Raw genomic sequence first — 27,713 nt, 5'->3', positions numbered from 1 at the left:
CAAATTTACACAGAGGCAGAGCAGTGCCACAAGGGAAAGTACTTAGAGATTAGGTCATCTCTCAGTTCTTTTTAGGGTAATCACTGGACCTACATCTACGTTAACAAAGCAAAGGAGGGCTCTCCCCTGTTATTTTGGGGGCAGCTGGGTGACAGAGCAAAGGACAAGGACAGCAGGCCCTTAATTTGCACAAGGAACTGAGCTTTGCCAGGAGAAAACAGCACAGCATAAAGACAGTGGGTGGCAAAAGATGAAAGGAGCCACTAGGTATCTGACAGCAGAAAAGAGGGAGGCTTGGCTCGTGGGTTTCAAAGGGAAAATGATGCATCTCCTGGACTATAGTTGCCTATAATCTCTTCTGTAATGCATCAGGAGAAACAGACGGATCCCAAAAACGTTTCTTCTCCAAAAGAATGGTGATGCACTGGCAAAGAGGAGTGGAGTGGTGGAGTCACCACCCTAGGAGATGTTCAAGAACCATGGAGATGTGGCACTGAGGGATGTGGTCAGTGGGTATGGTGGGGGTGGGTTGGACTTGGTGATCTTGGATGTCTTTTCCAATTTAATGATTTTAGTCTATGAATACAACCCTACAAACCCCATTAAAGCAACTCAAGTTTTATTCTTTTTTTCCCCCCTTCTCATAACATAATGCTTGGATTCAAAGCAAAGATACAGTTGTAGGAACAACTAATACCAACACATACTAATGGGAATATGAGCCCAGGAGCTGATATCCCAATAGAGGACTACAAAAGCACTGCAGGGAACAGCAACATATGGATGTCATGTGAAATATCTACCAGCAACCCAGAAAGCAGACAAGCCCAACTGGGCTGGGCCCAGAACATAACAGCATAGAGGCAAGATTGAAATTAAAAGACAGATCCACTCCATTTCCCCAAAGTAAATGACCATTTAGTCTCACTTATGAGAAGTGAGGATTCTGAAAATGGAAACAAAAAGATAGCATAATTAAAACTAATGGCATGTGAGTGGAAATTACCACTTCTGAGGTAAAAGCGTTCGAGTGTAATGTACCGAGATCAAACGGACCAGATAATCTCTATTCTGGAGGAAGTTTCACAAGAAATTGGATTTTTTAATTATTTTTTTCTTAAATAAGACCCTGATAAGAAAGCATTTGACAACTCAGAGCAGCAAAAAAAAACTTGCCTTAAATAGAATGGTGTGACCCAGGCATGGTTTTTACTTAAGGAAAAGAGAATTTAATAAGCCTCTTGCCTTTCCAAAGCATGGTGGAAGAACATAGGAGCTCTGAAATGCTGCTGCATTTTTCCTATCCTTTGTAATAACCACTAGACAGGTCCCACGGGATGAATCAGACTGGATTTTTTCTGGTGAAGATATCTAGAGAAGTCTGGCCAAAACATCTCAGCTTCACACAGAGATAAAAGCAAAGAAGGTTTTGGCTGACTCTCTGCACCTAAATTTGCTGAGTTCCTTCAGGCTACTTCCTGCCATTGAGAAAAGCATGCGTTTGTGGCTCTTCTAGAAGAAGTGATTCGGGGAGGGGGGATGAAGCAGAGCAACAAACCGTGGCAGCTGAGGTGGCTTTGTTTGGTCCACTTTCATCTCTCAGAGTGTTCAAGACTACAGCTGGATCTCCAACCATACCCTATATCCCACTGTACCCAAAGCATAAGGAAAGCTCAAATCAAACCAAAGAGAGCCATGGTAGCTTTGTGGTTCCTACTTACGTCTCGTAGATGTGCCCGTTTTCAACCCTCTCCTCTACATAGGCCAGAGCACGGACGTGCATTGGAGAGTGAGGGAAGGCAGCATGGATCCATGGAAGGCCAAAGATGGACAGCCCCGTATTTATCAGCGCCACAAGGAGGAGGTCCCAGTGGTAGGCTGTTCCCTTCACCAACCTGAAATGGGGTACGGTTGAGAGCTGTCAGATTTGGTGCTAACAGCAGCAAGGCTGCTCTTCCTGAACCTCAGCTTGAATGTTAAACCAAGTGCACTTTCATGCACTGAGCAATTTTACACACCTCCTGTCTTACAGCTAATGTTATGTGAACACAAACGGTAATGGAACTTGATTGCTTTGGGAGAAAGCTATCAACTTCTAGAAAGAATAACGCTGAGCTAAAAGGCAATCTGCTAAAATAACAGCCCATAAGACTCACATCAACATTTTGCCACTATTGTTTATTGCTAAGTCAACTCAAAATACACAGGTACGCCTGCTAACAGAGCTGACATGGGCATGGGTTGTCAAACTAGCAACACTGAAGTTTCCTCATCTGCCCTGCTTCTATCCCTGATCTCTCTCCTTCCCCACAAGCAGACCCAGGAGCTGAGTGCACGCTTAATACGCTGCAGTCATCTCCCACAATTATTGCTTCTGCATGATAAGAAAATAGGACATGAATTCATTAAACTTCAGCTCCTCCTCATTAGTCAGCCCAGGAGATACGCTCCTAACTTCAGTTGACGCTGCAAACCCTCCCCCCACTTTAGTTTGAGGGAAAACAGCCCTTAAACTGGAATGTTAACCAAGGTGTTAGCCACATCACATTCACTTTGGGCTCCATAGAGAACAACTGCTAACACTGAACTCACAGCTCTTCCAACACTGTGATTTTTTGTAAGGTCCCCTTCCCAAACATACCACTGTGTGCTCAAACAAGTTGAATCAAGTTTACATAGAAGCTGGGTGGAGAAATTCAGCCCTCAGACTGTGTTACCTAAGTTAAGGGTCCATCAGCCATCGTTCTGTCTCTGGGTATCAGAGCAAGATAGCACTTGGGCCCTCTCTGACACAAGTAGAGGATCAGTTGAAATGCTCTCCAGGCACCATCAACTACAAGGCGTGCTCAGATATCATTTAGGTGTCTTAACACACAACAGTACCTAAGCAGAGACCTGGAGCCATCTCAGATGCTCTGGGATAGTAGGTACCTGGATCTAGCAAGCAATCCAGCACAGAAAGATTGTCTTATGGGTATGAAAACAGCACTCTCAGGTGGAGTTCAGCTTTGGAACAAAGACACGTCATACTGAAAGTGCTCACCTCCATTGAGGGAGGAGGCAACAGGGTGACTCGGTCAGATGGATGTCTACACTGCTTTGCCTCTGAAGGTGGAAGGTGCTGGCAGGAAGGGTGGGCTTCAGGAGCATTGTACACTCTTCCTGTGTTGGCTTATACTTTGAAAGCATGGCCTCTGCCCATGTGCTGATTTCTCAGAGCACAGGGATCACCCACCTCCCACAGGGTCATCGCTGCTTGTCCTATCTGCTGCTTTCAAAGGATTTTCTGTGTACAGAGGCCATATGTTCAGTGCCAGCACTGTTTTAATACTTGTCTCAATCTCACAGCATTGACTACACTCAACGCACATGCTTCTGAGCCTCTGCCTAGCTCAACACGCACAATAACTCTAGGTGTCTTACCCTGGGTTATTCTCACACTATCCAACCAGTCTATTACCTCTTGGACAGTCCCATAGCTTTCTTCTATTATTCTTTAGCAAAGCAGCGTGCTCTCACGTACATAACATTTTCCCTGCTTATTCTACAGGAAGACATTGCTATATTTAGTAGGACTCCAAAAACCGTATTCTCTTTGGTTGCAATAGGTGATGGAATTTTTATTCTGTGATGACACCACAGAGCAAGCTGTCAGGCTCTATTTTCCTCCTCTCCACATCCCTGCCCTGAAACACGACCAGCATAAGCTCAGCCCTGTACACAGCATTATGAAAAACGCTACAAAGAAATACAAAATGTTTTACGTTCCTTAAGGGCCCCCTATTGGAAACAACAACCCATACTGGGATAAAGATGACCCACTTACATTACAAACTTAAGTAATGCTTTACCTGAAAGGGGGATGATATAATCAAGATAACAGGAATAACCATGTAGTCAAAGAAAGTCAAACTGGTTCAACTGAATTTGAGCTTATCTTTTCTCCTCTAATTGTGTCACTCTATCTATAACATGGACTATAACACAAATCAGTGTTCAAGGAGAACCCTCCCACACATCACACCAGTGAAAAACCCTGAAACACGGTATTTTCTGGAAAGAAAGTCATACACATTCAACTTTCAATATCATCTGATTGCAGTTGGAAGAAAAAGAAATGAATATTTTCATAATCTTGTAACTTTAACACAAATCAGATCTACTAGATAAAAGTGAAGCTACATCAGATATAATATTTTACTTCTCTTCCCCATTCTCATTAGAGATAAATAGCTTCAAACACTCTCCTAATTCCCTAATGATGGTTGTGCAAACCACTGACTGGTCATTTATAAAAAAGCATCCTTTCTGACAGAGCTGTGCACATATCCACACGGATCAGATGCTCCATAAGCCGTATCTGGATGTACATCCATAAAAAAACCATAGCAAATACCAACAAAACTTTCACACAGGGGCAAAGAAGAAACAGGCAGAGGCATTGAGCTCATCAGCGCTCTGCATTATTGTTTGATTCACTGCTACAATATCAGGTTTTGGGGGATGGTGATGAGAAGTTCTGAAAGGTGTCCTGAATATTCCAATAATCAAGCTGGATCTTGGATAAAGCTATCAGAAGACAGATTTGCTCGAGGAGCAAGGTGTAGAACATAACTTGAGAACTTCCTTTTGTTGTTGTAGCACTAGTTGAGATCCCACTGGTACAGGTCAATAGGTTAGGAAGAAGTTTCCCATCACAGGGACAGTAGAAAGTTGAAAGCATTACCTGTTCTCTGGAGCATTTGTGAGCGATGCCACAATGTTCTGCTCTATGAAGAAGAGCATTGAGAGGAGGAACCCCAGCCCCATAGCACTCATCACCGAACCAATGGAGAGGGACTGGACAGGAGCCAGCACAAACAAGCTCTCAGATGGGTTGTAGTTAAATTTAGACACTGCAAAGAGGAGAGGAATGAAATTAGGGTGTGCCTTCTTGCCAAACCATCTACAAAGACTCACATTGTTCTACACACGTTATCATCTACAGGGAACCAACACAAAGTAAGCTGTGATACTCTGACACGTGGGAGCCAGAAGGCCATAGAAGACAGCTCTATGTGGCTGCTATAGTTCAGTTTTCCTCATCCCCTAAGAGCTTGGCTACCATCCTGACTTGTTGGGTTATGGCTCGTTCTAGTAAGGCATTCCCTTTTCTGAACAAATGAAAAAAAGGGGAACTCATTTTCCACAGACATGAAGCATTTTTTACATTAGAAATACTTCCAACTAGCAGTCGACTCCTGTTCAGTTCATCAGCTGACAGGTATTCTACATAAAACTTCCCTATGTGCAACAAGCTGTGCCCCTGCTTTCTGCCAGGGGGAAAAAAAAATATCTATCAGTACGGGTAGATTTCATACGGCCAAACATTCTGCAATCCAACTGAATGGAATGGTCATCACAGAAAAAAGCCATTTCTTATGCGTTTCCATACATTTCCTCATATCACCCACTCACGTCACCACGGGACAATGCAATTCCTGTCCCCATTATCACTTCCTGACGTGGAAAAGCTGATCAGTGTGGCCAATGAATGGTGTATCATTTTTAGATTTCCTCATGTAACTTACAACTGCCCAGATGCTCTGCACTGTTTCACCTACATTAGGAAAACGTCAAGTGGAGACAAAGAGGACAGACTGGGATCATCAACTCTACGTCTGCACAACTGGCAACAAACCCTTCCTGCCTGCTAATTACTCTGCCCTTTGTTCTTTGCCAGAAATTGTTGATTCTCTTTATTGTAAGAGATACACACCTAAATCACAACTAAATGAAAAGGCAGGCTGAAATAGCTCATCTAGAGAAAACTTTAACCAGTCCTGCTTGATTACGGTTTCAAATGACTTATATCTGAGACTGATGAAATTAGAAGTCCTGGAGTGGGAGGCAGTACAAACAGTGTCTGTAATATTATATGGGGGAACGTAGATTATTATTTATTTACTTGTAGCCAAACTTCCCTAGATTCAACTTTTTCTTGAATTGCAGACAGAATAGCATCCCTTAGCACTGCAAAGAATAAAAACACAACTTACTTTCAATTTCCTTGAAGATATAGGAACCCACAACAGAAAAAGTCAACACTGAAATGGGTAAGGCACAGTCGGACAGAATTTCACGGACTCTCGCATGCAAATATGGGCTGTAATTTAAAGACAGAAAACTTCCATCAACATTACACTGAAGGGACAGTTGCCTAATCCAGAGTGTTAACATTAACAAATGAAAAGTCAGTCCAGTCTTACCATTCTAAAGAGACATTTGAGGTGAAGAAAGTCTTTAATTCAGCCTAAGCCCTGTGGAATCTATCTTTGAAGGTTGATGAATACATAAGCAAAATCCCAGAAAGAACAAGAAAATAAGACACAAGCTGGTCCTCCAGCATCAACTGGCATCTAATTTTCATAGCAATTTTAATTACTTGCTTGGCCATTTCAAAGAGTTTTAAAGGCAATAGTATTAAAACCACATTAGAAGTGGGCATCTGGCTTCCAAGAGCACAGCAGAGGTACCTTCCCAGTAGGCTTTCCTACACCATCAGGAGTTTCACCCCCAACAATGGCTTAATGCTTATTTGGGGAGAGTTACAAGTTCCAAATGTTCAATATGATTCATGAAAAGCTTTCCAAAAATTCACCTGTGATGCCAAATCAAATACGGAAGGGCATCTGTCAGTGACAGAACATTTTGTCCTGCTCTAACATTTTCCAGGTGGCCAGCCAAGGTCACATCTGGTTTTGGCTTCCACCACCACCATTAATGGGAGAGTTCCACCTGATTTCACCGGGTTACAAGAATTTGGACCTAAACCATTATTGATTCCTCACAGGTAATATGAAATAATCAGTAGTCTGAGCTCTAAGGCTAAAGTAACTCACCTTTTCTTAAACTGATAGAGCGTATGACCAAGCCAAAGGGTACCCAACATCAACATGAGACTAAGGACGGCAGTTTCACGTCCATAATGCACATCATGCGTGCCTGTTTGATTCTCTAGGGACATGGATCTGCTCACTGATGAATTCATCAAGAAGGTGGTATTGATGCCGAGGCTTGGAATAGCATCAGTTCGTGCTTTTTCCAAGTAACTGTCTCCTGTGCGCCCATGGTAGTAATATTTCTTAAAAACTGTACAAACAACCAACAGGCAAGCATTAGGATAGGTTTGTGACAATCAGAGCAAGTAAAATAATGTGTTTTTTTTCTTGCTTGATCATGCAGTATTATTAACGTCATGCTTCACCAGGTTTATAGCTCTATCCCTCAAGCCAGAGAAAAGAAATCAGGAGAGCTGCCTCTCTTACAAAGACAGCACTTGACAGATTCTTCTTTCCATTCCTTTTCACCAAGTGAAAATTACACTCATCTGAAGCAACAGACATGAACTGTAAGAACTTATAGCACTAATTATTTACGTTATTTTGTTCCTCTCATTGGAATCACTGCTCTTAAACATAAACAGACATCAAATTTCAGCAGGCCGCTAAAAAATTACATCAAAAAATTAAGAGCAGACAGGCTACTCAGACCCTTAAGAGGACTGCACAATGCACAGTAATTACTTTTCCTCCAGGACCGCTCCAGATTTGAAGATAAGTGTTAATGATATGCAAAACCTGGCAGAACATTTAAAAATCACACTGCAAATTGAGATAGAGTTATAAAGCATCTGAAGTAAACCTGAACAAGTGAAATAGTAATGCCTCTGGAACTGCCCATAAATGTATGAGATTTAGCTCAGTTAAGAGTCATTTATACAAGTAATTAACAGTTCTAAGTGTACTCTTGCTCTTCAGCATTTAGTCAAGTTCCCTTTTGTATGGCATTGTCAGGCTCCAAGCATACAAACGCAATATTGGGATAATTTTGCCTCTTTCTGGAGTAAAAGCCTGGAGGTATCACAAAGAAGAAGTGAGAACAGATGGGGGTTGGCCCTTGTAGTCTTCCTACAAGAAGTAGGTAATGAGAGGTAATGGCCTCAAGTTGTTTCAGGGGAGGTTCAGATCGGATATTAGGAGACATTTATTCTCCAATAGAGTGGTCAGGCACTGGCACAGACACATCTCTGGAGGTGCTCAAGAAGCATGGAGATGTGGCACTGAGGGATGTGGTCAGTGGGCATGGTGGGATGGATTGGACTTAGTGTTCTTAGAAGTCTTTCCCAGCCTTAATGAATCTGTGTTGTGAGTGGTAGCCAGCAGACAGCTGGTTCTCCCCTGACACAAATAGGGAAACATGGGAGGATGGAAACCACCATGTCAGAGCTTGGTAGCCCCTTTGCCTTTCTTTGCTTTAGGCAAAATACTCATTCAGGCTTCACGAGGGAAACTCAGAAGTTTAGGGCAAGAGCTTCTCCTTTACACAAAAAATACAGCAATCTCAGTCCAAAACTGCTTGTTTTGGACTTTCATAGCATTCTGTACCATGCACTCTTTCCACTCCATGAAAAACCCCAAGCACTTCGTTGTTTTTTTTTTTTTTTCTGATGCTGCTCTCAGCTTGAGCCAGAAAGGAGGAGAACATTGCAGTTTTAATTATGAGAACCTCCCCCAGTAAGGAGCAACCCTGTTATGACCTCCCTTCACAAACGCGCACTTCTGCATCGCGTGCTGCGGAAGAGGCTCTGCTGTTATTTCCTCTCTATCCTCACAGCTGCATCCAGCCCAGTCAGGACACCCAGGTCTGCTTTGCAAATAGGTAAACTGAGGCACAGAGCACTGCTGCAACTAGCATGAGATAGGTCGCTGAAGAGTTTGCTGTTTCTGGCTCTGAATACTATGGAGGATGCTTTTGTCATCACAGAACTGATTACTGGGGGTATTTTCCTGGAGATCAGTAGCTGATCAAGGCTGAAAGCCTGCTCACTGTCTAAGCAGACCCTCACAGTCACTAAGCCCTAGAAATGTACACAATTATTAAGCCTATAATAAACCAGTGGTTACAGAATTGCAAGTGCTATGCAGAATACATTGACATGCCTCTATTTAGATTCGAAATCATACAAATAAAAATTCAAGTTATTTACACAATAATGTTTTGAGTCTGGGGATTTTCTCAGTTCCCCAAGGGATACTGCATTTCTCACACATTTTAATAGATTTAGGGTTGATCACAGCTATGTGCACCACCTCTCAGGCTGCAGTTCAATTTGCACCCACCTCAAAACTGGATAGGGCTGCTCCAGTTAACCCTAAATATAAGAGGAAGAAGCGTTCTGGCTTATTTACCCTTGGATTTTAGTGCACTGAGGATGTGTCAAGGCAGCAGCATACCGAGGGCGTTTCTCTGAACGACTTGCTATAAAATACTGAAAAAAATTGCTATAGGTTTTGTCATTTTTGGTTGTTTTTCTAACTGAGAGCTACGTGGATCTTGCTGCCCCATTCAGAGCAAAGCAGGTGGTGCTCCAATTGAAACAGAGCCATCCTCAAGCCCAGCGCACGCTCAAGTTCCTTCCAACAACATTAACTTGTGTTGTTTGCTTCAGCCAGTCAGTCGTCGTTTCCTGCAGAGTGCAGATGTCAAGATCAAACAAATACAGCTTTGGTGGCTGGGCCACATGCTGAAAACAGTGTCAGTGGGGATGGCTGGAGCACCTGGCCCAATTCCTCTGTACAGGGTTGCAGCCCTCCCCCATCTCTTTCCTGCGTGCATATAGTACCTTGCAAAAACCAAGGCTATCAGCAGGCTAAGGAAAACACATCTGAGCAAAAGGAACATATCCTTTAGCCTTCAGGAAGACTTAATGTTGCTGATAGCTTTTGCCAGTACCAGCTTTCTCCTTTTACCTAACTGTTCAATCCTTATTCTGAGAGTTAACTGAGCAAGTATCTCCTCCTGCTATAAGACTGAAGCGGAAGAGGAAAGATGAGCACGTGGCTATACTGGTGTCATCTGTTTAAATATGAGCACCAAGAGGGTTTAGGATCAAGGCTGAGCCTGCCAACATCACTGCCCTTCTGCACCTGGGAACCTGGCTGGACATGGGGTCTCATCTGCTGATGAATTCAGTGCTCCCAGATGCAGCTCAAGCCAACAGGAGCTGCTGAACAAGCTGAGTGCTGGCTTGATTTTATTACCATTGTTCCTATAAACAGCCCTTTCCAAGTTCAAGGGAAAATTAGACTAATTAGGCTAATTCACTAATTACATTAACATCCAGCCTCTTCTACTGTCCCCAGTGCAATGCACTGATTGAGCTACTACTCCCATACTCCTGAAAGTTTGGTAGCAGAGGTAAATGGATGCTTTCCTCACCTTTAATCCATATCCCATGCCTTTGCTATGCAGAATTAACTCCACACTACAGAACGACTGCAAACATGTACTGATTTTCACAGAGCAATTGAATACTGCTGAATAACAGCCTAGTGCTACAGGGGGAATGCTCCACGCCTGCAGCGCAGGGCACAGACAGGACACACTTCAAGTACCACACAGAGCTGCATCTTAAGCAAGAAGGCAGCAAAATATCCCAGAGCTGCTCCCTCTTCACCGAGCTTTTAACTTTTACCTGAGAGTGCCATGGAAACGTGAAGGCTGCTCATGTGAGTACACAGATTAACCCATAAATGGGCAGGTGGTGGCTGGAAAGGGATGAATAGTTTGGGAGCATGCTAGAAGGCACTGCAGTCACTAGGCCACCATTAAGGGAGAAGGAGATCTCAGCTCATAAGGATGGACAATCTCAACACATCTTTTGCCTCCCATTCAACACATTCAACAATGTGGTGTGGAGAAAAATCTGCATTTAAATAAGACTTTTTAGCATGGGAAGACTCTCACTGAAACCTTCGTGTGGTTTCTCTACCTAAGCCCATCTCAGCCAACTGAAATGAGAGCTAATAGAAATTTTGCATTTCCAAGTGAACTGCTGACACACAGCTGCTTGTGTCTCAAGCACTTTGATTTTTTTCTGAAGACTCTGAACGAACATGGATCAAGGAAATGTCATGCATATTTGCAGCCTCATATTTCCCTGTGGCAACAAAGCAAAACAGATATCTGGACTGAAGAATACTGTTGCAAGACTTACCTTTAATAATACCTTTGAAGGCATCAAGCACAAAAGTGATTGATATAAAAAGTGCAATTATTTCTTCTGTTGACCTGTGAAAAAATTCCATGAATTAATACAGCTATTAGCAGAGCATGCACTCAACTCCATTCAAAGAAAATCAGCATATTCAGGCATTCACATCAAAATATACAAATTATAGTTAAACTCTATCTCAGGAAAGAAAACCCAGTGAATCTTTTAAAGCTTCTTTTCAAGCTGGAACAATAAGCCAAAATGATATGAGCTTCATCTCGCAAAATACATTTTGCAGCAAGTTTGTAATTAAGGAGCTTGTGGAATGTGTAATTTTTCCATTTGCTGAATAATCCGATCAAAATACGACTTTTTGAAAATAGCTACCTTTTAAAGAGCTTCATCAGAAGACTGAAATTAAAGAGGGAGTACATCACAAGGAAAAAGCTGTTCCACAGTCCAATCCAAGCATAGAAAGCACTGAAATCCAAGTTGTAGTCATCACAGATTCCTCGAATGACTGCAGAATTGAAGCATTCACACATCAGATTAAGCTGAGATTCTCATTTGCTTGATGGCAAGAAGAGAACTAATTTTAAGACTTTGCCCAACCACACCTATAGCAGACACCATTAAATCTGTTCTTACACTCCATGTACAAGCATTGGATCAGTCTTTTTTTCCTCCTCTCCCCCAGCCACTAGAAATAGAGAAAAAAAAAATCCCACACTGCTCAAAGCATCCTTCCTATGTATTAAGGCCACAAAATCCTGCTTAGAATTTGCTCTTTATGACAACTCAGGTGCTGTTGAGAAAAGGATCTCATGCGTGTTTTTGGACCACGTTTACTCTGTCAGTTCACTGCAGACTAGAACTTCCCAACTTAATTGGAGTCCATTGAATTGTTCCTAGAGATACTGATTGAGTTTGCTCCTTTTCATCTCTGGCTCAGTAGTATAATCTCCTAGCTGTAACTGGAAAGCTACTTATCACACCATATCAGAGTGATAAAGATCCCTCGTTGCTGGCTCTTATCAAGGTGGTGAAATGCAGCTCCATGAGAAAGTAGCCAGATAAAAAGATTTCTTTCTTGAAGCACAAATGCTTATTCTCATGACTTTTTCTTTTCTCCAGATCATTCCATTAAAACCAAGTCTCTTTAACTAAACATGCATCGAGCTTCTTCTCTCAGCACCAAATATAGCCCTTTACAATTGACTTAATAAAAAGAAATGCAACTAGAACTCTAGTAGGGTTCAAGATTCTCACACGGAGTCACTTTCCACTAATCTTAATCAAATCAGCCCCCAGCATACACATTTAATAGGCTTACCATTAATGTAGAGTGCTAAAGGAGCTGTAGTCAGGAGCACGACAAGAGGCTGCCCTGAGAAGAGTGCATAAAGCAGCCCTCCAATACACTGGCCAACGATTGTCTTCTGCACATCTATGAGTAATCGGGAAGGAAGGAAAGAAACATTTTTTTCTTCTAATTGAAAGAATTCTGTATTCACAGAGCAGACTCACTGATGAATAAGAGGAATACTTTGAATGCATAGAGGTGAGAAAGCATGAAGTGACCCTATGCCTAGTGTAACTGAATAGCCAAGCGTGGGATCTACAAAGATCATCAAGTCTAACAGTGTAATAATTTAGGATGTCAACAAGTTTAATCCAGAAGACCTTTGGGACAGAATTTTAACTCAATCTTATGAGCTGCTTCAGAGACACAACTGGGGCAGAACAACACACCCAACACTCTATCAGCATTTTGGACACTGCTAATCAAATTTGGATTAAAATCCAGCAGCTTGCCTGGGGAAAATGTACATGCAGTACACTGCATAGTTAGAAAGCAAGTGTTATTTAATAAAGGCAGGGTATAATTCTAGCTGTTGAGGTCTGATGATATTACCCCCAAATAGTCAACCTGACTTCTCAGAAAAATCATGAACTTAAGATCACTCAGTGATGCTTTATTCAGCAAAGAAGAACTACAAAAACTGAGTGATTAGGGCTACCCAACTTGAACACACGGGATCCTAAAGAGATAGAAAGAGGATAAACTTACCAATAGCTCCTCGGGTGTTTTCATCATTGAGGGACCCAAAAGCAATAGATGGAAGGAGGCAGGCGAAATACAGAAAAATCATAGTTGTGATGTATTTTCCTATAGCCTTATTGTTTCCAATAATACCTAGTGTAAACCCAAAAAGTTGTTAGTGCTGCACACTTGGAAATCATTGAAACCTTGTTCAGAAAAGGTATATGTGCCATTAGATCTTTTAATACTGACACACATCAGGAGAAATGTAGTCCACTTTAGTCTAAGAATCTAGGCAGTCTTTGGCACTTGCTTCTGCACAACTGCATTCCTGTGCACCTAGTACCAGAACAAGCACTACCAACAGCACCACACTACAGGCTGCTTCAGCTGGCACTCCTGGCATCACCAAAACAGGAAATCCTAGGAGCTGCTTTGTTCAGTTTAAGAAGCTCGGAAAAGGATCAAAGCAGAAGTCAGAATGTTAATGTTCATAAACCCCCACCTCCTGCCTTTTTAATACCAACTTCACAGGTATTCTGTGCTACGGCCCTAACAAGCTTCATGATGATCACTTGCCATTGCAACTCACAATGCTCAAGGCAGGAAAACATGAAGCACTTCATTTTTCCTTAAGTAGAAATCTGAGATTATAAGGCTTGAATCAATAAAGTGCTTTTCTGAGCCAATTAGTGCTAGCAAAACAAATAGCACAAGAGGTCAGGAATGCGTACATTAAAAGAGTTTTGCTTTAAAAAAAGCCTTTCTGAAAGAATGGCTTCTTTTCCAGCCACTCACCCCTTCTCATCTCCATCGGAAAAAACACATCGGGCTGTAACAAAAGCAGCCAGAAAGAGAATTAAAGTGTCATAACATGAATTTAAGGGCCTCTGAAGTAGCTTCCCTTCCCTTTCCTGTTTTCAGGCTGATGTCCATCCCCAGTGAGCTCATATCACCCCTGAGGGAAAGGATACAAGATGACAACAGCTGACATCGCTCAAGAAGAAGCTCAAGAAGTTTTTGTGAGGTTTTTTTTTTTTTTCTTTCCACTGAGCAGCCTCAGAATGGTTATGGCAGAAAGAATCTCCTCCAAAATAATAATAATAAAAAAAGTCAACAATTAGCCTTCAGTCTGCCTGTGCCACCATTCTCAATGATGCTTCTGCTGAAATACTTGGGCAGATTTGGAGTCATCCATTTTCCCTTTTGTGGAAGTCACTTGAGTAGGGAGCTCCCACCCATCTGCCCCCAAGCTCCCAAAGCCTCTGCTACCATCAGGTTCTTGCCAAAGGAAGCTACCAGCACAAGAGTTGGATCTGAGAAAGGTATTTTGCATCTGAGGCTTTCAGTGTCACACAGAAAATCAGGGCACTGCCACAACTGATTGCTTTTCACTCCACTGATTGTCAATCACTCGATGACTTCCAGATCCTTATCTAACATCTGTTTCGTGCACCGCTTGCAGTGCAGAGATAAAGACAGAAGGAGGATGCAAAAGCCAAAAAAAGAAAGATGTGTAACGATCAAGCAGCCATACGAGTAAAGGACACCTTGTGAAGGCTCCCTTTTGCAGACCTGAGAAGTAGACACAAACAGGAACGATGCTCAGCATCCTTAAAAAAGTAATAAGAAAACAGGGAGAGCTGAAACTTGACAGGAGACATCTCAAGCATGCAAATATAAGCCTGACCTTCCAAGAGTCATGGGACCAGCTGTTTCAGGGCAGATTCTTTTCAGTGTATTGTGAAGATTCAGAAACCACAGACCACATTCCTGACCACTCTTGGCAACCGCAGTGCCTGAAACGTTCTTTTTCCAGATAAAGTGTTCTCGTGATCAAGTTAAACAGCTACAGGCTCCCACCTCACACTCCCAAGTGCCTGAGACCTTTAGAAAGGATGAAAGGTTCTGTAGGGCAAAGAGGAGACTAAGCATTAGTTTCACAAGTAGAGATCATCACTCCTTGCTCTGAGAACAACGTGGCTCCAGAACACAGGTTTCTTTGGACAAAGGAGTCTTTCCAGTGTGAAAGATCAGAAGCAGCAGTTCTTGAAAGCTTTGCATTCATAAAAGGACAGAGAAACAACAGATGAAAGAAAAGGGTCATTTTCTAAACACAGAAAGGTTTGTAAGTGATGAGGTTGTAAAACCTCAGTTAATTAAACCATGGTATAAGCAGGTAGAAAGAAGAAGCCTTGAAGGGACTCTCTAAAACTTATGCATGGCTTTTGGCTTCAGCCTTGCTTTGCAAGCAACTGTTAGAGCAGGAGTCTTTGCTGATCACGGAGATCCTTATGCAGCATTATGGCTGAGTCCAAGATTCCCAGCAGAAGCAAACTTTTAGTCCATTTTCAGTCACAGGAGATCCAAAGAGCAAAGAAACCCTTCCGGTGGCAGAAAAACTCACTTCACAATGGAGATAACTACATCAAATTTAATGTACCCTTTCATAAATACTATCGATCACTCCCTATTCGCAGTTAAAATCATGAGCAAGTACCTCCTCGTTGTACAGACTCCACTAAGACAAGCACTAAATTCCAGCATTAGTCACAATTTACCTTTTACCTTTTTGAAATCAACATCTGGCTACATATTTTCAGGGTTTATTAGCAATCTGGAGACTGTCATTACTTCATCTCTGAAAAGGTGGGCTGCGTTACGACAGCATTTCACCTGCAGCAGGCTCATAAAGCCATTGAAAAATGTGTCACTCCAACTGCAGCACATCAATTTGTAGCCAAAAGTCAACTTAGTTCAGCTGTGAAATTTGAGTAATTAACTATTACTGGAGCAATCCCTTGAAATTAGGGTACATCTACACATTGAAAGGGGAAGTGATTATGTTCATCAACATGACAGTTCTATTTTACTTGCCTGAATTTCAGAAGTGACTTTTTCTTTTAAAATGACAAGGTTAGAGGTTCAGAGAATACCACGTTGTTGGCCTCACTTTGCCTGGCATTCTGCAACAGTAATTTAAAGACTTACAGGTCCAGGGGCTGGCACTGAAGCTCCTTACGTCTACTAATTGTACATTTACCGAATCCAACTTGAGATGGACAGTCCATGATTCATCTGACAACTGAAGTTCCTTCCCAATTCTCCGAAATATCTAATGCAAAGTAGGCTTAATTAAACCAATTCGCATCACAGCAGCAAGGATATGTCTATTAAAACCTTGACAAAAGAAATACCTTTCAATGGTTAGAAGCTAATAATAACACTATCTATAGCCTTCCACGTATTAAGCCATAAAAAGGCGAAACATTATAAACCTATACTAAAGCTCTCAAGCTGGGTTTTTACTTCTGTTAGCAGCTGCTGGACTCCACCCAACTTCCTAAGGACACACAGAAGATGAATCTTCCCTAAGTCCAACAATGAGTAAATTACACTACAACAAGCAAGACTAAGAACTAGAAAAGTAGATCCAGCTGATTTTGGGCAGAGAAACCAAGAATACGCTCAGACTAGGGAACAGTGAATAAACAAGTAATATGTACAAATGCCACCAACTCATGAGGATGTCACTGACAGAGGAGCTCTCACAGGAACTGATTGGGAACGGTGCAGGACCAAGGACAGGGAGAAGCCAACAGATCCAGCCAACTCTCAACCCACTACAGACAGGAGCAAACAACCTCATAATAAACCTCACCCTTACCTCTTCTATTCACCTTCCTTCTCCGAGAGGTGAAGGGATACAGCAGAATCCAACACTGAAGCTTATCTTAAGAGTTCAGAGAGAATTCTCTTAAGAGGATCTTAAGAGCTTCAGAAACCTCAAGTTTCCTCAAGCACTCCACAGTTTTAATTTCTCTATGTTGTACCAGGAAATGTAAGCCAAGGAATAAGAGTAGGGTCTTCAAGGGGTGGCAAGTAAACTGTAGCTGAGTCCAGGCATCTTCTGAGAGTCCCTTCTTTCATTCAAACCAGCCTCATAATTCAGAAGTTTCAAGAAGCTACTAAGCTTCGATTGAATTTTAGAGTAATAAATAATTGGTAGCACAAGTGTTTTGAAACTGACAAGATCAGAAGGAAGTTCTGTACAAGTTTTGCTTCAAAAAAGAAAGAGCCTCAAATAATGCAGTCATTAAGAAAAGACTACACATCAAATTGACTAAACCCTAGCTTTAAAGGAAAATCACACGTTTTCCTTAGGCTCAGCATAATCACATTTTTCATCTTCAGATGCTCCCACCAAAATCTGTTTACTGCAAGCCACTTATACCATCAGTTCTGGAGAAAACCAGAAAGCTCTTTGTTATTTGCACATTCAGACATTGAAGACTTCTACAATCCAAAGCAAATTTAAGCTTGACTAATTCCTAATCTGGGGGAAATTAAAAAGAGACTCCTTTCTGCTCTTTCCCACATCACAATAGCTAAAGATAATTTAAAGGCCAGCTTTCTGCATCATGTGAATAAGATCAATCACACAAAAAAGTCCAACTGACAAAATACTTGCTGGCCTTACAAAGGCCTTATTTATCACCCAGCTGTTAATCGGTTTATCTATCTCAACCAAAATCCCAGGATGCTTCTCAGATTAAGGATTTAGATTCCAACCATTCAGCAAAGAGGCATCTTTGCTATTCAAAGTTCTTTGATGATGCACGTGTGATTGTCTGGAGTACAGATATTTGGATAGCTCAATTCCCTAACGTTTTGGTGCACTGCTGCTTTGAGATGGTCCAGGAATTTCACATTGTTGATCACCTTCAGTCTTGGTGGTTTATGGCAGATATTTTCTATTCCATATGGTTTTCATTCCACAGAGATCTTTTTAAAAGAATTTATCTTAATTTCCAGTTTCTGGGAAGTAGCACATAGAAATACTTCCAGGCTTTTAGAAATTCTCCTCCCTTCCCTGTATCATACATGAAAGAGAGCATGACTCCTTCTAAGGTGAACTTCACTTTTGGGCTGAAATAGTTCTCAAGTTCAGCTTAGCTCACTTCAGCATCTTTTCTCTCCAAGAGCTGTATAACATGATAAATGACTACATGCTATATTTACATTTTATACCAGAACAATTCTCTGCAATATTTGCAATGCTGCATCCTCACCACGACAGTATTTCAGAAGCAGCCAAATGAACAGTGCCAAGCCAGTCAACCCCAGCATCTTGTCTAGGGCAATCTGGATCTACTGCATGCATTGGTGTGCAAAAAGCTTGCCAAATTGGCTATAGTTGGCAGGGTCAAGACTGAGAAGCAGAGCAATAGTTTGGATGCATGCAGAGCATCAACATGAACCCAAAAATGGATTCCCAAACCTGCTGTCAGCCTGTATGACTATCATTCAATGCACTTTTGCTTGTTAACCTACTGCACACTCAGGATATGGACAGCTGTAAGTATAGCAAGTAGCTACAGCTAAGTCTCAGCTTTGCTAAAAGGATGTTTCTCTGTGCTGCAAGATCCTTATTCACTTCCCTTCCCCTTACAATGATCAGTTGGAATCTGGAGGCCCTACAAAGAAATAGCCATGGAGACAAAGCATCCTGAAACCATTTCAGGGGTGTACAAATTAGGAGCTCATGTCCTCTAACAGATCTGATGCTGCTAGCCAAGAAATCACGTTTGTGTTTTTCATCAGGCTCCTTGCTGCAACTGTGAAAACAATTTCTTAACGCTCTTCCTTCTCAATATGCCCTCAATCCCCATAAAAACATAGCCTAAGCTTGACTTCACATAGAGCCGCCCTCTATTAATCTTAGGCCTCACAGAAACAGTTCCATTCCAGCAGTTACAAAGCTCTTTTAAAGAGTATCCAGCACAGCCACAATATGAAGTGACAGCAAATTCCATTTCATTCTTTACAACAAAATGGGTGCCACCAACTGCAAAAACGCTTGTGGTATGCACCTTGTCTTCTTACACCACCTGCAAAAGGGCAATGCAGGGAGTGTACTGGGATAACTCTGCCTTGGGCTAAAGAGTTGAATAGCAGAAACGCATTTGATGATCTCCCAGATTCTCCTTGCCTACCCTCTACATCTTTTGTTTATGCAAACTTTTTTGGGGTTGATTCCAGATGACTGAATTATTAATAAACTCCCCCAAAAGCTGTAAGGAACTGAACAAGCTTTGATGTCAGGCAGAGGCTCTGAAGTTATGGTTTGCTCTGAAGACTTTTCATGGCTATGAAGAACCTCTGGAAGTAAAAGCCCGCGAGTAGAAAGGGGAGAAAACTCTGAAAAGCAACACTGCTATTGTGGGAACTACACAGTGCCCCACACCTGAGGCTCAGTATAAACATCATGTTTCTGCTTCTATGATCTGACTACAGAAGACAAGCTATATCCTGTTTTTAAGAGGCACTGAGCTGAAGTTACTGCAGCTCAGGTTTTGTTTAAGCACTCTCTACTCCCACTGCATCACCATAATTACTGTTGAAGCTGGCTTGCAAGGACAGCAAAAAGGGTCTATTAGGCCGCTGCTGACTAATTAGGTTGCAGTGAGTTGAACTGTGTTTGCACACAACAATAATCAATCTACTTAATCGCCTCATAGCTTAATAAGAATTAAAATCCCCATCTACACACAGCTATCATCTTTATTTAGGGAATACTGCAAGCTTCTCATCTACAATGTGTGTTGCTGCCTATTCATGGGCTTTAGTCAACATACTTGTTTAAATAAGAACTAAGAGAGCTATTACACATACCAAAGAACATATTCAATGCACACTGTAAACAGGACATCATATCACAAATTCAAAAATCGGGCCAACGTTTCCATAAATACTGGCCAACATACCATCAGTGAAGTCCAACGCGTACACTGGAAATCTTCGTGCAATGTCATCAAAAATCCCCTTGCCAACATTGAGAAACTCATGCAGCTGAAGAAAGGAAGGAAGTGCTGTGTCAGTTTAAAGGCTCGTGTATTGTCAAAGAGATTAACCTCCTTATTCAATACTGATAGGAGCAACACTGGTCATTTTGAATAGGGCATTCAAATTGGATTTCGTAATGATAATAAAAATAGACCCTTCACTCTCCAAACTATATCTTGAAAAGCACTGTAAGATAAAAATCCCCAGACCACCCTATTTTCCTCCATTCCTTCCCTCTTTCTCATCCTATTCGTGTCCACATCCCTGCTTTGTAGATGAGGGAGCTGATGCACAGCATTCAGAGACCTGCCAAAGACACCCCTTGGCCAACAGTTGGATTAGACCTCAGGCACAGGGATAACATCTAGGTACCCATAGGATAAACATGAGGATAAAGAGCCCTCCCCCACTGCTCCAGACAACTTGCTGATATGTCCCACCAGGAAATTCTTGCTAAAAACCACATGAAACACGTGTAAGAGGGTCTGCACAAAGTGCTCTTTCCTTTAGCATGGCCACAAAAGAGAACATCTCAAACTTAGTCTGGGAACTAAGACCATCTACATCCCCAACTCAACTCAAAGGGAACGGGCTGAATTAACTTCACACAATCAAACAGTAGTTTCTGTCTATTAAAAGCCAGTAAGAACACTGTGAAGTGGTTACAGAAACCTGACATGTTCCCTTTCACTTGTGCTCTGAGGGCCTGCAAGGTGCAATATGCTTGTGTATATGAACTGATGCATAACACAAGCAACAAGGAGCTTTATAGAAATAAAAGACAGCTGTTATTGACTTACAGCCTCCCAGTTGTCAACTACATCATTAAGAAAAGCACCAGTGTTCCCTGTTATCCTCAATTCAGAGTACACACGCTATTCCAAAAAGAAAATGCAGCCTAATACGGTGCTAATTATCCCAACTGCCTCATGAAAAACACTGTATGTTTCCTGCAGAACAAGGGACACCGCTAAGGAAGTGTAAAGAGAGAAGAAAGTCACAGATGAATTCTATATTAACAGACCATCTTAAGACAGCACAGAGGTCATCTTTCTACATGTTTGGTTGTTTTATGTAGAAATGGATGGAAGCTATTGCTATGGAAAGGACTGACCTTGCCCCGCTCTCTCAACAGACACACAGCTTTTCTTTTTCTTACCTGCCTTGCAGTACCTGGAAATTCAGTCATGTCACAACATCAAACAGAATAAGAAAATGTCTCTTACAAAGGGAATACACCATAGCACATCAAACACTTAAGGTTTTTCAGGTGCAAAAGCTCTCTCAAAGCTCTAACTCTTTTATCAGTCCTTACCACATCTTAGGTCCCAAGTAAGTCAAATTCTGTTGCATTTTGCCAATATACCTCCAGTACTTGTAGAGAGTTTCAGCTCTCTGCAATGAACAACCAGGAGGAAAGGAAAACAAATGGTATAACATAACTGCATTTTAAGTATTTCCGGAAAAAACAACAACTATGAACTCAAATCAACAGGCATATTTGGACATCAAAGCCATATGCACTTAAAAAGCAATTTAATTTCTCCCCCCAGAAAGACATTCCTAAAGGCACGAGTCAGCCAGCGAATCACAATGGCTTTAATGACTAATATGTTTACTTGTCTCACTGCAGTGACTATGGGAAAAGGATGCTCAGAGCAGCTCACCTTTGAGGGGAAGAAGCCACACACTCACTGCTTGCCTGAGGCTGAGCAGGATGGGGTTGCTCATGCAAGCTGCCTGCTTGTAGGAAGCAGGGAACACAAAAATGTATTGATCTTAGTGTCCCACAAGGCACACTGAGGCAAATTTGAGGAAAGGTGAGGCAGCAGGTTATGTTTGAGACCTTTGAACCTTTCTTTACGCATTTATTTCTTGCCTGTGGGCAAGTTTGGCTTGGAGTGAGGATGTCAAGCTAAACCTCAGTGCTGTTTCTATAGAGACCACTGACACAAAATCTGTGGCTAAATATGGGGAACATTGTTTATCCTGCACAAGTTATCCTCTTACTTTCCTCTTGCTCAAACTTAACACTGAACTCTTTTAAGTTCGAGCCTCCCTTAAAAATATATATCTTAAGGACAATGCTGGCACTTCATTTACTTCATCCTCCTTCTTCAAGTTGCTTCCTCACACCCTCAAGAGCTGGTGATCTCTTGGGCTGCCATTCCTTGCTTCTTTCCCTATCAGTGGGAAGAGTTTGCTTGGGCCTCTTTTCCACTCCCATTCATGGCAGCAGCTCTCTCACGGCCCTATCATGTTTTTGGCATGACACACCAATCCCAGGTGGCCTTATCCAATCCATTTTTCTTCCATTTTGCTGCATCCGCACAGCAAGCTCACAGCTTTCTACCTTCCATTCTACATCTCCTTCCATGCCTCTTTCACAAACTACCATCATTTGAGTTTGCTTATTTCTCTACGTCAGTACTATAAGGGATAGAAGAAAATATTAATTGTGCTCCCGCTCTCCATCAAGAGAGCGCCATTTCTCCCCCATCACTACAGGATCAAGAGAAAAAGGGAGTTAGGAAGCAGCTTTTCATGCCTTCAGGACATCACCCTTCCACGGGCTTGCTTGCTATTAGAAGCAGCTCCAAATTAGGATATTTATTTCAGTCAGGGGAGGTTCACAGGTTGAAATTACACTCTTGGTCTCATATGAGCTTGTTCTCATATTAAGTGGTTCCTTTTTAAAGGACTATCACACAGGGCAGACAGGAGAGGAAGGCTTCTGCATAAGGCTTTCATTAGAACTAATAAACACAGGCTACAACCTCAACTCAACTTCACTTGTCCAGGCAAAGCTTTGCCAGGGACATGGGAAGGGGTCCAAAGCCTATCTCTGAAAAATCGATGCTGGAGAGTCCCCTTTCAGGCAAGGACAGCTTCTTTCAAGCGACATGAGAAAGAATTACTATTGCACAATCTGCACCCCTGGAGAGCTAGAACACCTCTAAAAGCAATGAATTACCAAAGTCAGACTAAGAGCAATTCAATGCTACGAGTGTTAAAGAAGCAAGTGTCACTGTTCCCTGTGCCAGCTCAGAACTGTGGAAGCTCTGCCTGGCCATGGCTGCAGGCCCAGCAATGCAGGCAGAAAACACCGCTTCAGGGCCCACAAACATCGCATCCAGCTCTTCTGCTCACCAAACCAGAGCAGAAATGCCTCCACACTTTAAATAGGTTGCTCTTAATTTCTCCTGCGTGTATGAAGACACCTCAAATTCTCTGCCAGCACCATCTTTGTAAGGCCACATGCAAAGAGTCAAGCTTACTTTTCTGCAATTACTCCTACAAAACCACCACTCTGAACGACCTCTGCTTGAGAGCATTGCAGGACTTGTCCTGCAAACTTAAGGGCTGGTACGGTGTCTACCAAAGTTAAGTGCTACCTATAAGCAAGGGGATTATGCTGGAAAAAGAGAGTTGCTCATTTCCAGATGTGCAGGTCAAAGCCCCTTAAGTCTACTTCAGTTAAAAGAGTTATATGTTAGCCAGGTCTCCGCACTAGAGACAACCCAAAGCTTCAAGGTTATTTGCAACCCAAGGACAGGAACAGCAGGCTAGGGATGATACAGTTTGTTTTTCAGGTATGCTGCTTGGTTGAAGAATGAACTTCTGAACGGAAAAGCAAAGCAGTGACCAATACACAGGAAATTCCAGAAAAGAAAGTGGAGTTACAGCATTTCCCTCGAACTTTAGAGTACAAAGCAAGTAACGTTTTACAGAGCTACAGATCAAACAGTAGAAAGCCAAGCCAAGAACTGACAGGCAACTTTTAAGTGAAATTACTGTGCTGGGACAGCCAAGAAGTCTTTTGGCTGCAGGAAAGACAAGCAGCAGCTTCTTCAGAGACTTCTGATTGTAAGGATTAAGTACCTTGGACTGACAGCACACAGTGATCCATTAATCCCATCCACAACTAAGCATCTGGATTCAAAATCCTGTAACCATTTCAACCCCTACTGTTCTGCATCCCCTCGGCACCTGCATGTTTGAAGTGCTTTCTTGTGATTTACAGCAGGAGCTGAGGAAGGTAGACAAGCATACTGGAAACATTTATAGCAACCTCAGTCCTGAGAGCTCTAGGAAAGTCTGATGGATGCAAGCACCACAGACGCTTCAACTCCTTTCCTGAAAACCCTTGCATTTATTCATTTTGATACCAAAGCAGTGGGAGGACAGCTGGAAATGTTGGCCAGCCTTACCTTGAGTGGCTTAGGACCGTGCGGCATGTGCCCGTCGCTCATTGCTGAGGGTCTCTGATTCACCACCGTCAACAAGTGGCGTTGGTGGACTAAGGCTTCCTTGAACTCCTCTTCAGTTTTGGTTTCTAGCAGTTTCTGCCGAAAGGTTATATCAGAAAACATCGTGGCAAAGGTTCGGCCCACTTCTGTGGCTGTTTTGGTACTTTTCTGAATTAAAAAGAGAAGGAAATACTTAAAAGCTGTTTTCTTTCAGTTCCAGAAGGTGAAGTTACTGATTTGCCCCACTGGGCAACATATCCCAGAGACACCCAGTGGAAAACAGCACATCCCTCAGACACACCAACCAACATCTAGGCCCTGACCAGAAATACAGATCAATCTGTCTTGATTGACCTGAACCAAATCTGAATCTAACTGAACATTTATCTTATCCCCTCGCCCTTCCCTTCAAGGCTGAGGAGACTAAATAGGAGTCTTTGCTAGCCTTAAGGTATCTCAGCCTTACTGCCACCAGGGTGGAAGGACACCGAAGGCTCCTGCAGGTTGAGATGTCTGGATGTTTTTTCTTGGAGACAGATTGCTGTGCACATAGGCATGATCAGCTTCTTATTTTCTGGGCACTAAAACTCAATTTGTTTGCTTCTTTGCAACAATCCCAGCAACGTAAGTACAGACTCGGGGCTCTCAGCTCAAGCAACTACTGGAATGGAGAAAAACAGAGGAGAAAAGCAGTTGAACACCCACAAGCAGCAGGGTTCATCTTCACCAAATACCTGCAAGGGACAGAAGGCCTGAAATAATGAAAAAGGAGCGTGTCTAATCAGTCCAACATTTCTGTGAGTCACAGATCTGGTCTTTGAGAGATGAGCTTTAATGGTATCCAAAGCCTGCTCTCCTGTTGCTCTTAGCACTTTGGAAATTAGACGTGAAGGAAACAGTAAAGGAGACTGAGCTCCTCATCCCCACAAAAACCCACTAAATTCAGGCTCTGCAAACTGATCTGCTCAACTGCTTGCATACTTCGGTCAAGGCAGACAAGTTACCTACTAAGTTACACAGAATCAGAGCTCCTTAAGAGCTTCTTTCTGATGAAATGTTTTTAACTCCCACTTCTCTCAACTATATTCAACAGCCATAATGCAGCCTTTGCTCGAGATACCCAAACATCCACCTTCTTTTAGACATATTCCCAACTTCTTGCCTTACTGTCGGAAGTAGTGACAAGCATGTGATTAATCTAAATCAATTATTATTCATGAAGTAGATGAACAATTTCTTCAGGAGCAATTCAGTGCTGCTCAGTGCAGAGGTGTGGAAATGCAGGCAACACTACGCTAGTCCTATCATTACTAACACTATACTTGCTTTGTCACTCATGGAATCATTATAGCTGGAAAAGACCCCTCAGACCCCCAAGCCCAACCCCAACCCACCCCTCCATGCCCACTGACCACAACTCTTTGTGCCACATCTCCAGGAACAGTGACCCTATCACTTCCCTAGGTAGCTGTGCCAGTGCCTGACCACTCTGAGAAGAGTTTTCCTAATACCCAACCTGGACATCATCCCCAGTACAACTTAAACCTATTACCTCTCATCCTCACTTTGCTCTGCGAGCACTCAAGTCTTTCCATCCTACATCTTAGAGAAGGACAAGGATCCAGGTTCCTCAGTACAACAGATGCTCACTCTCTGGGTTTTTTCTCCCCCTCCCCAAGCAAGACTCATTTCATCTGTTAATGTCAGCAGGTTAATTATTTTAACTGCTGTACCAGAAATGCGTACTTAGAGCTGGCTAGATACAATGATTTAAAATAAAGCACATTGGCAACCGTGGTTCTGCTTGGCGTCCCCTCCCTTTCCTTAATTTGATGCTGTCCATTGGAACTGCAAACTTTCAGGATACGAGCGGATGCAGAGCTGCTTGTTTGGCGCTTTGCACATAGTTGGCTGGAGATAAGCTCACTGCCACACATTAGAAGATCAATGCAATCGTGAGCAGGTTCAGATTTTGCCTGATGTTTCTCATAGGGAACGTCAATCTGTTTTAAGCCTGCTGGGTTTGAGATCTATGCCAAAAGCACTGAACTGCTCAGGTGGGAAAGAATCTGCCAGAAATGAGGAAACACCACTACTTCCATTTAAACAAGGCTGATGGTGGATGCACAGGAGACAAATCAGAGCAGAAGGTCCCAGGGTCACTCAGATAGCATTGAAGGGCAGGAAGCTGGATCTGGACCTGTTCCAGACAAGGTCCCAGACCTCCCCATTACCTCTCAGGAGCACAGACCTAGTAACCCCAAGGTGTGAACAGCCAGCTTAAGCATGAAAAGGTCTTTAGCTTTGAACCTTTCAATCATTAATTCACAGGACACTGATTTGATTAAGCCAGTGCTTTCTAGGAAGGGAAGATGCTGATTCCCAATTGACCTTGATGTCTTCCCCCAATATTGTAATAAATGAGCACATTAACAGGTTATTAGTTCAACATGCCTGCAACATGGAACTACTAAGCACACCCAAACAAACTTTAACCTTACTATTTCAAGTACGGAAAGCTAAGGAAACGCTTCTCAGAACACCTCAGCATAATCTGACCTTCCACAGCACTCCTATTCCTCATGTACACTGTCTGGAATAAACAGTCTGGGCAACAGCATGGAAAACCTCAGGCTTTTTGGTGTCCCATTTGCCTTAAAAATAATGCTTTGCCAATGACTCTACAGAAAGAGACAAAAAAAAATGACATTGGGAGAATCCGCTTAAGTAAGAAAATGAAGAAGAGAAATAGTCAGGTATCATGCAGATGATTGAAGGGCTGGAGCATCTCCCCTGCAAGGACAGGATGAAAGAACTGGGGCTCTTCAGCCTGGAAAAGAGAAGGATCCAGGGGGAACTTATTGCAGCCTTCCAGTACCTGCAGGGGGCCTACAGGAAAGCTGGGGAGGGACATTTTATAAGGGCACGTAGCAACAGGATGAGGGGAAATGGTTTTAAACTGGAAGAGGGAAGATTTACACTAGATATTAGGAAGAAGTTCTTTACTGTGAGGGTGGTGAGGGACTGGAAGGCATTCAAGGCCAGGCTGGATGGGGCTGTGAGCAACCTGGTCCAGTGGGATGTGTCCCTGCCTATAGCAGGGGATTGGAGCTAGGTGATCTTAAAAGGTCCCTTCCAACCCAAACCATTCTATGATTCTACGAATACTCACCATTTTAGGAGGCGCCAGGACTAATATCACAAATCTGACTTCACAGGAGTTCTCACCCCAGTTCTGAGGCCTCTCAAGGCGACTGATGCAAACATGACGTCGCTGAAGGGACTTTATAGTGCAACTGTGGGGAAAGATGGCATGGTTACAGCACTACAAAACACACTGAACACAATTCTCCCTCTTCCATCTGCTTTCTAATAACAAAAAAAAAAAAAAAAAAAAAAGATAGCAATGTACCTTTTATTTGTAGTACTACAGAAACTCTTGCAAAGTAGCCCTCAAAATCCAACATCTACGTTAAACAAACACAGTTCACACCTGATTTGATGCAATCTTCTAAAATGCTTTTGGAGATGCAAAGGC

General features: G+C 42.5%; 1 protein-coding gene across 4 annotated transcripts in view; it reads right to left on the bottom strand.

Annotated features, from left to right (window-relative positions):
• SLC4A11 (solute carrier family 4 member 11) overlaps positions 1–27,713 on the bottom strand; it is a 95,145-nt gene that overhangs the window by 15,048 nt on the left and 52,384 nt on the right. For all 4 annotated transcript variants that reach the window (XM_042812661.1, XM_042812663.1, XM_042812659.1 and 1 more), the window contains 11 exons: positions 27,348–27,471; positions 24,137–24,343; positions 19,847–19,931; positions 13,107–13,232; positions 12,369–12,482; positions 11,423–11,555; positions 11,039–11,112; positions 6,882–7,131; positions 6,039–6,145; positions 4,727–4,895; positions 1,722–1,895 (listed from right to left, as the gene is read on the bottom strand). In XM_042812661.1, coding sequence (XP_042668595.1) covers positions 1,722–1,895; positions 4,727–4,895; positions 6,039–6,145; positions 6,882–7,131; positions 11,039–11,112; positions 11,423–11,555; positions 12,369–12,482; positions 13,107–13,232; positions 19,847–19,931; positions 24,137–24,343; positions 27,348–27,471 — 1,563 coding nt within the window. The remainder of the gene's footprint in view (positions 1–1,721; positions 1,896–4,726; positions 4,896–6,038; positions 6,146–6,881; positions 7,132–11,038; positions 11,113–11,422; positions 11,556–12,368; positions 12,483–13,106; positions 13,233–19,846; positions 19,932–24,136; positions 24,344–27,347; positions 27,472–27,713) is intronic.

The sequence above is a fragment of the Centrocercus urophasianus genome, unplaced genomic scaffold (genome assembly GCF_019232065.1).
Source record: "Centrocercus urophasianus isolate 14NV4802_14NV808 unplaced genomic scaffold, USGS_Curo_1.0 seq_13, whole genome shotgun sequence".
NCBI lineage: Eukaryota > Metazoa > Chordata > Aves > Galliformes > Phasianidae > Centrocercus > Centrocercus urophasianus.
This window is presented reverse-complemented; position numbering and strand designations above follow the sequence as displayed.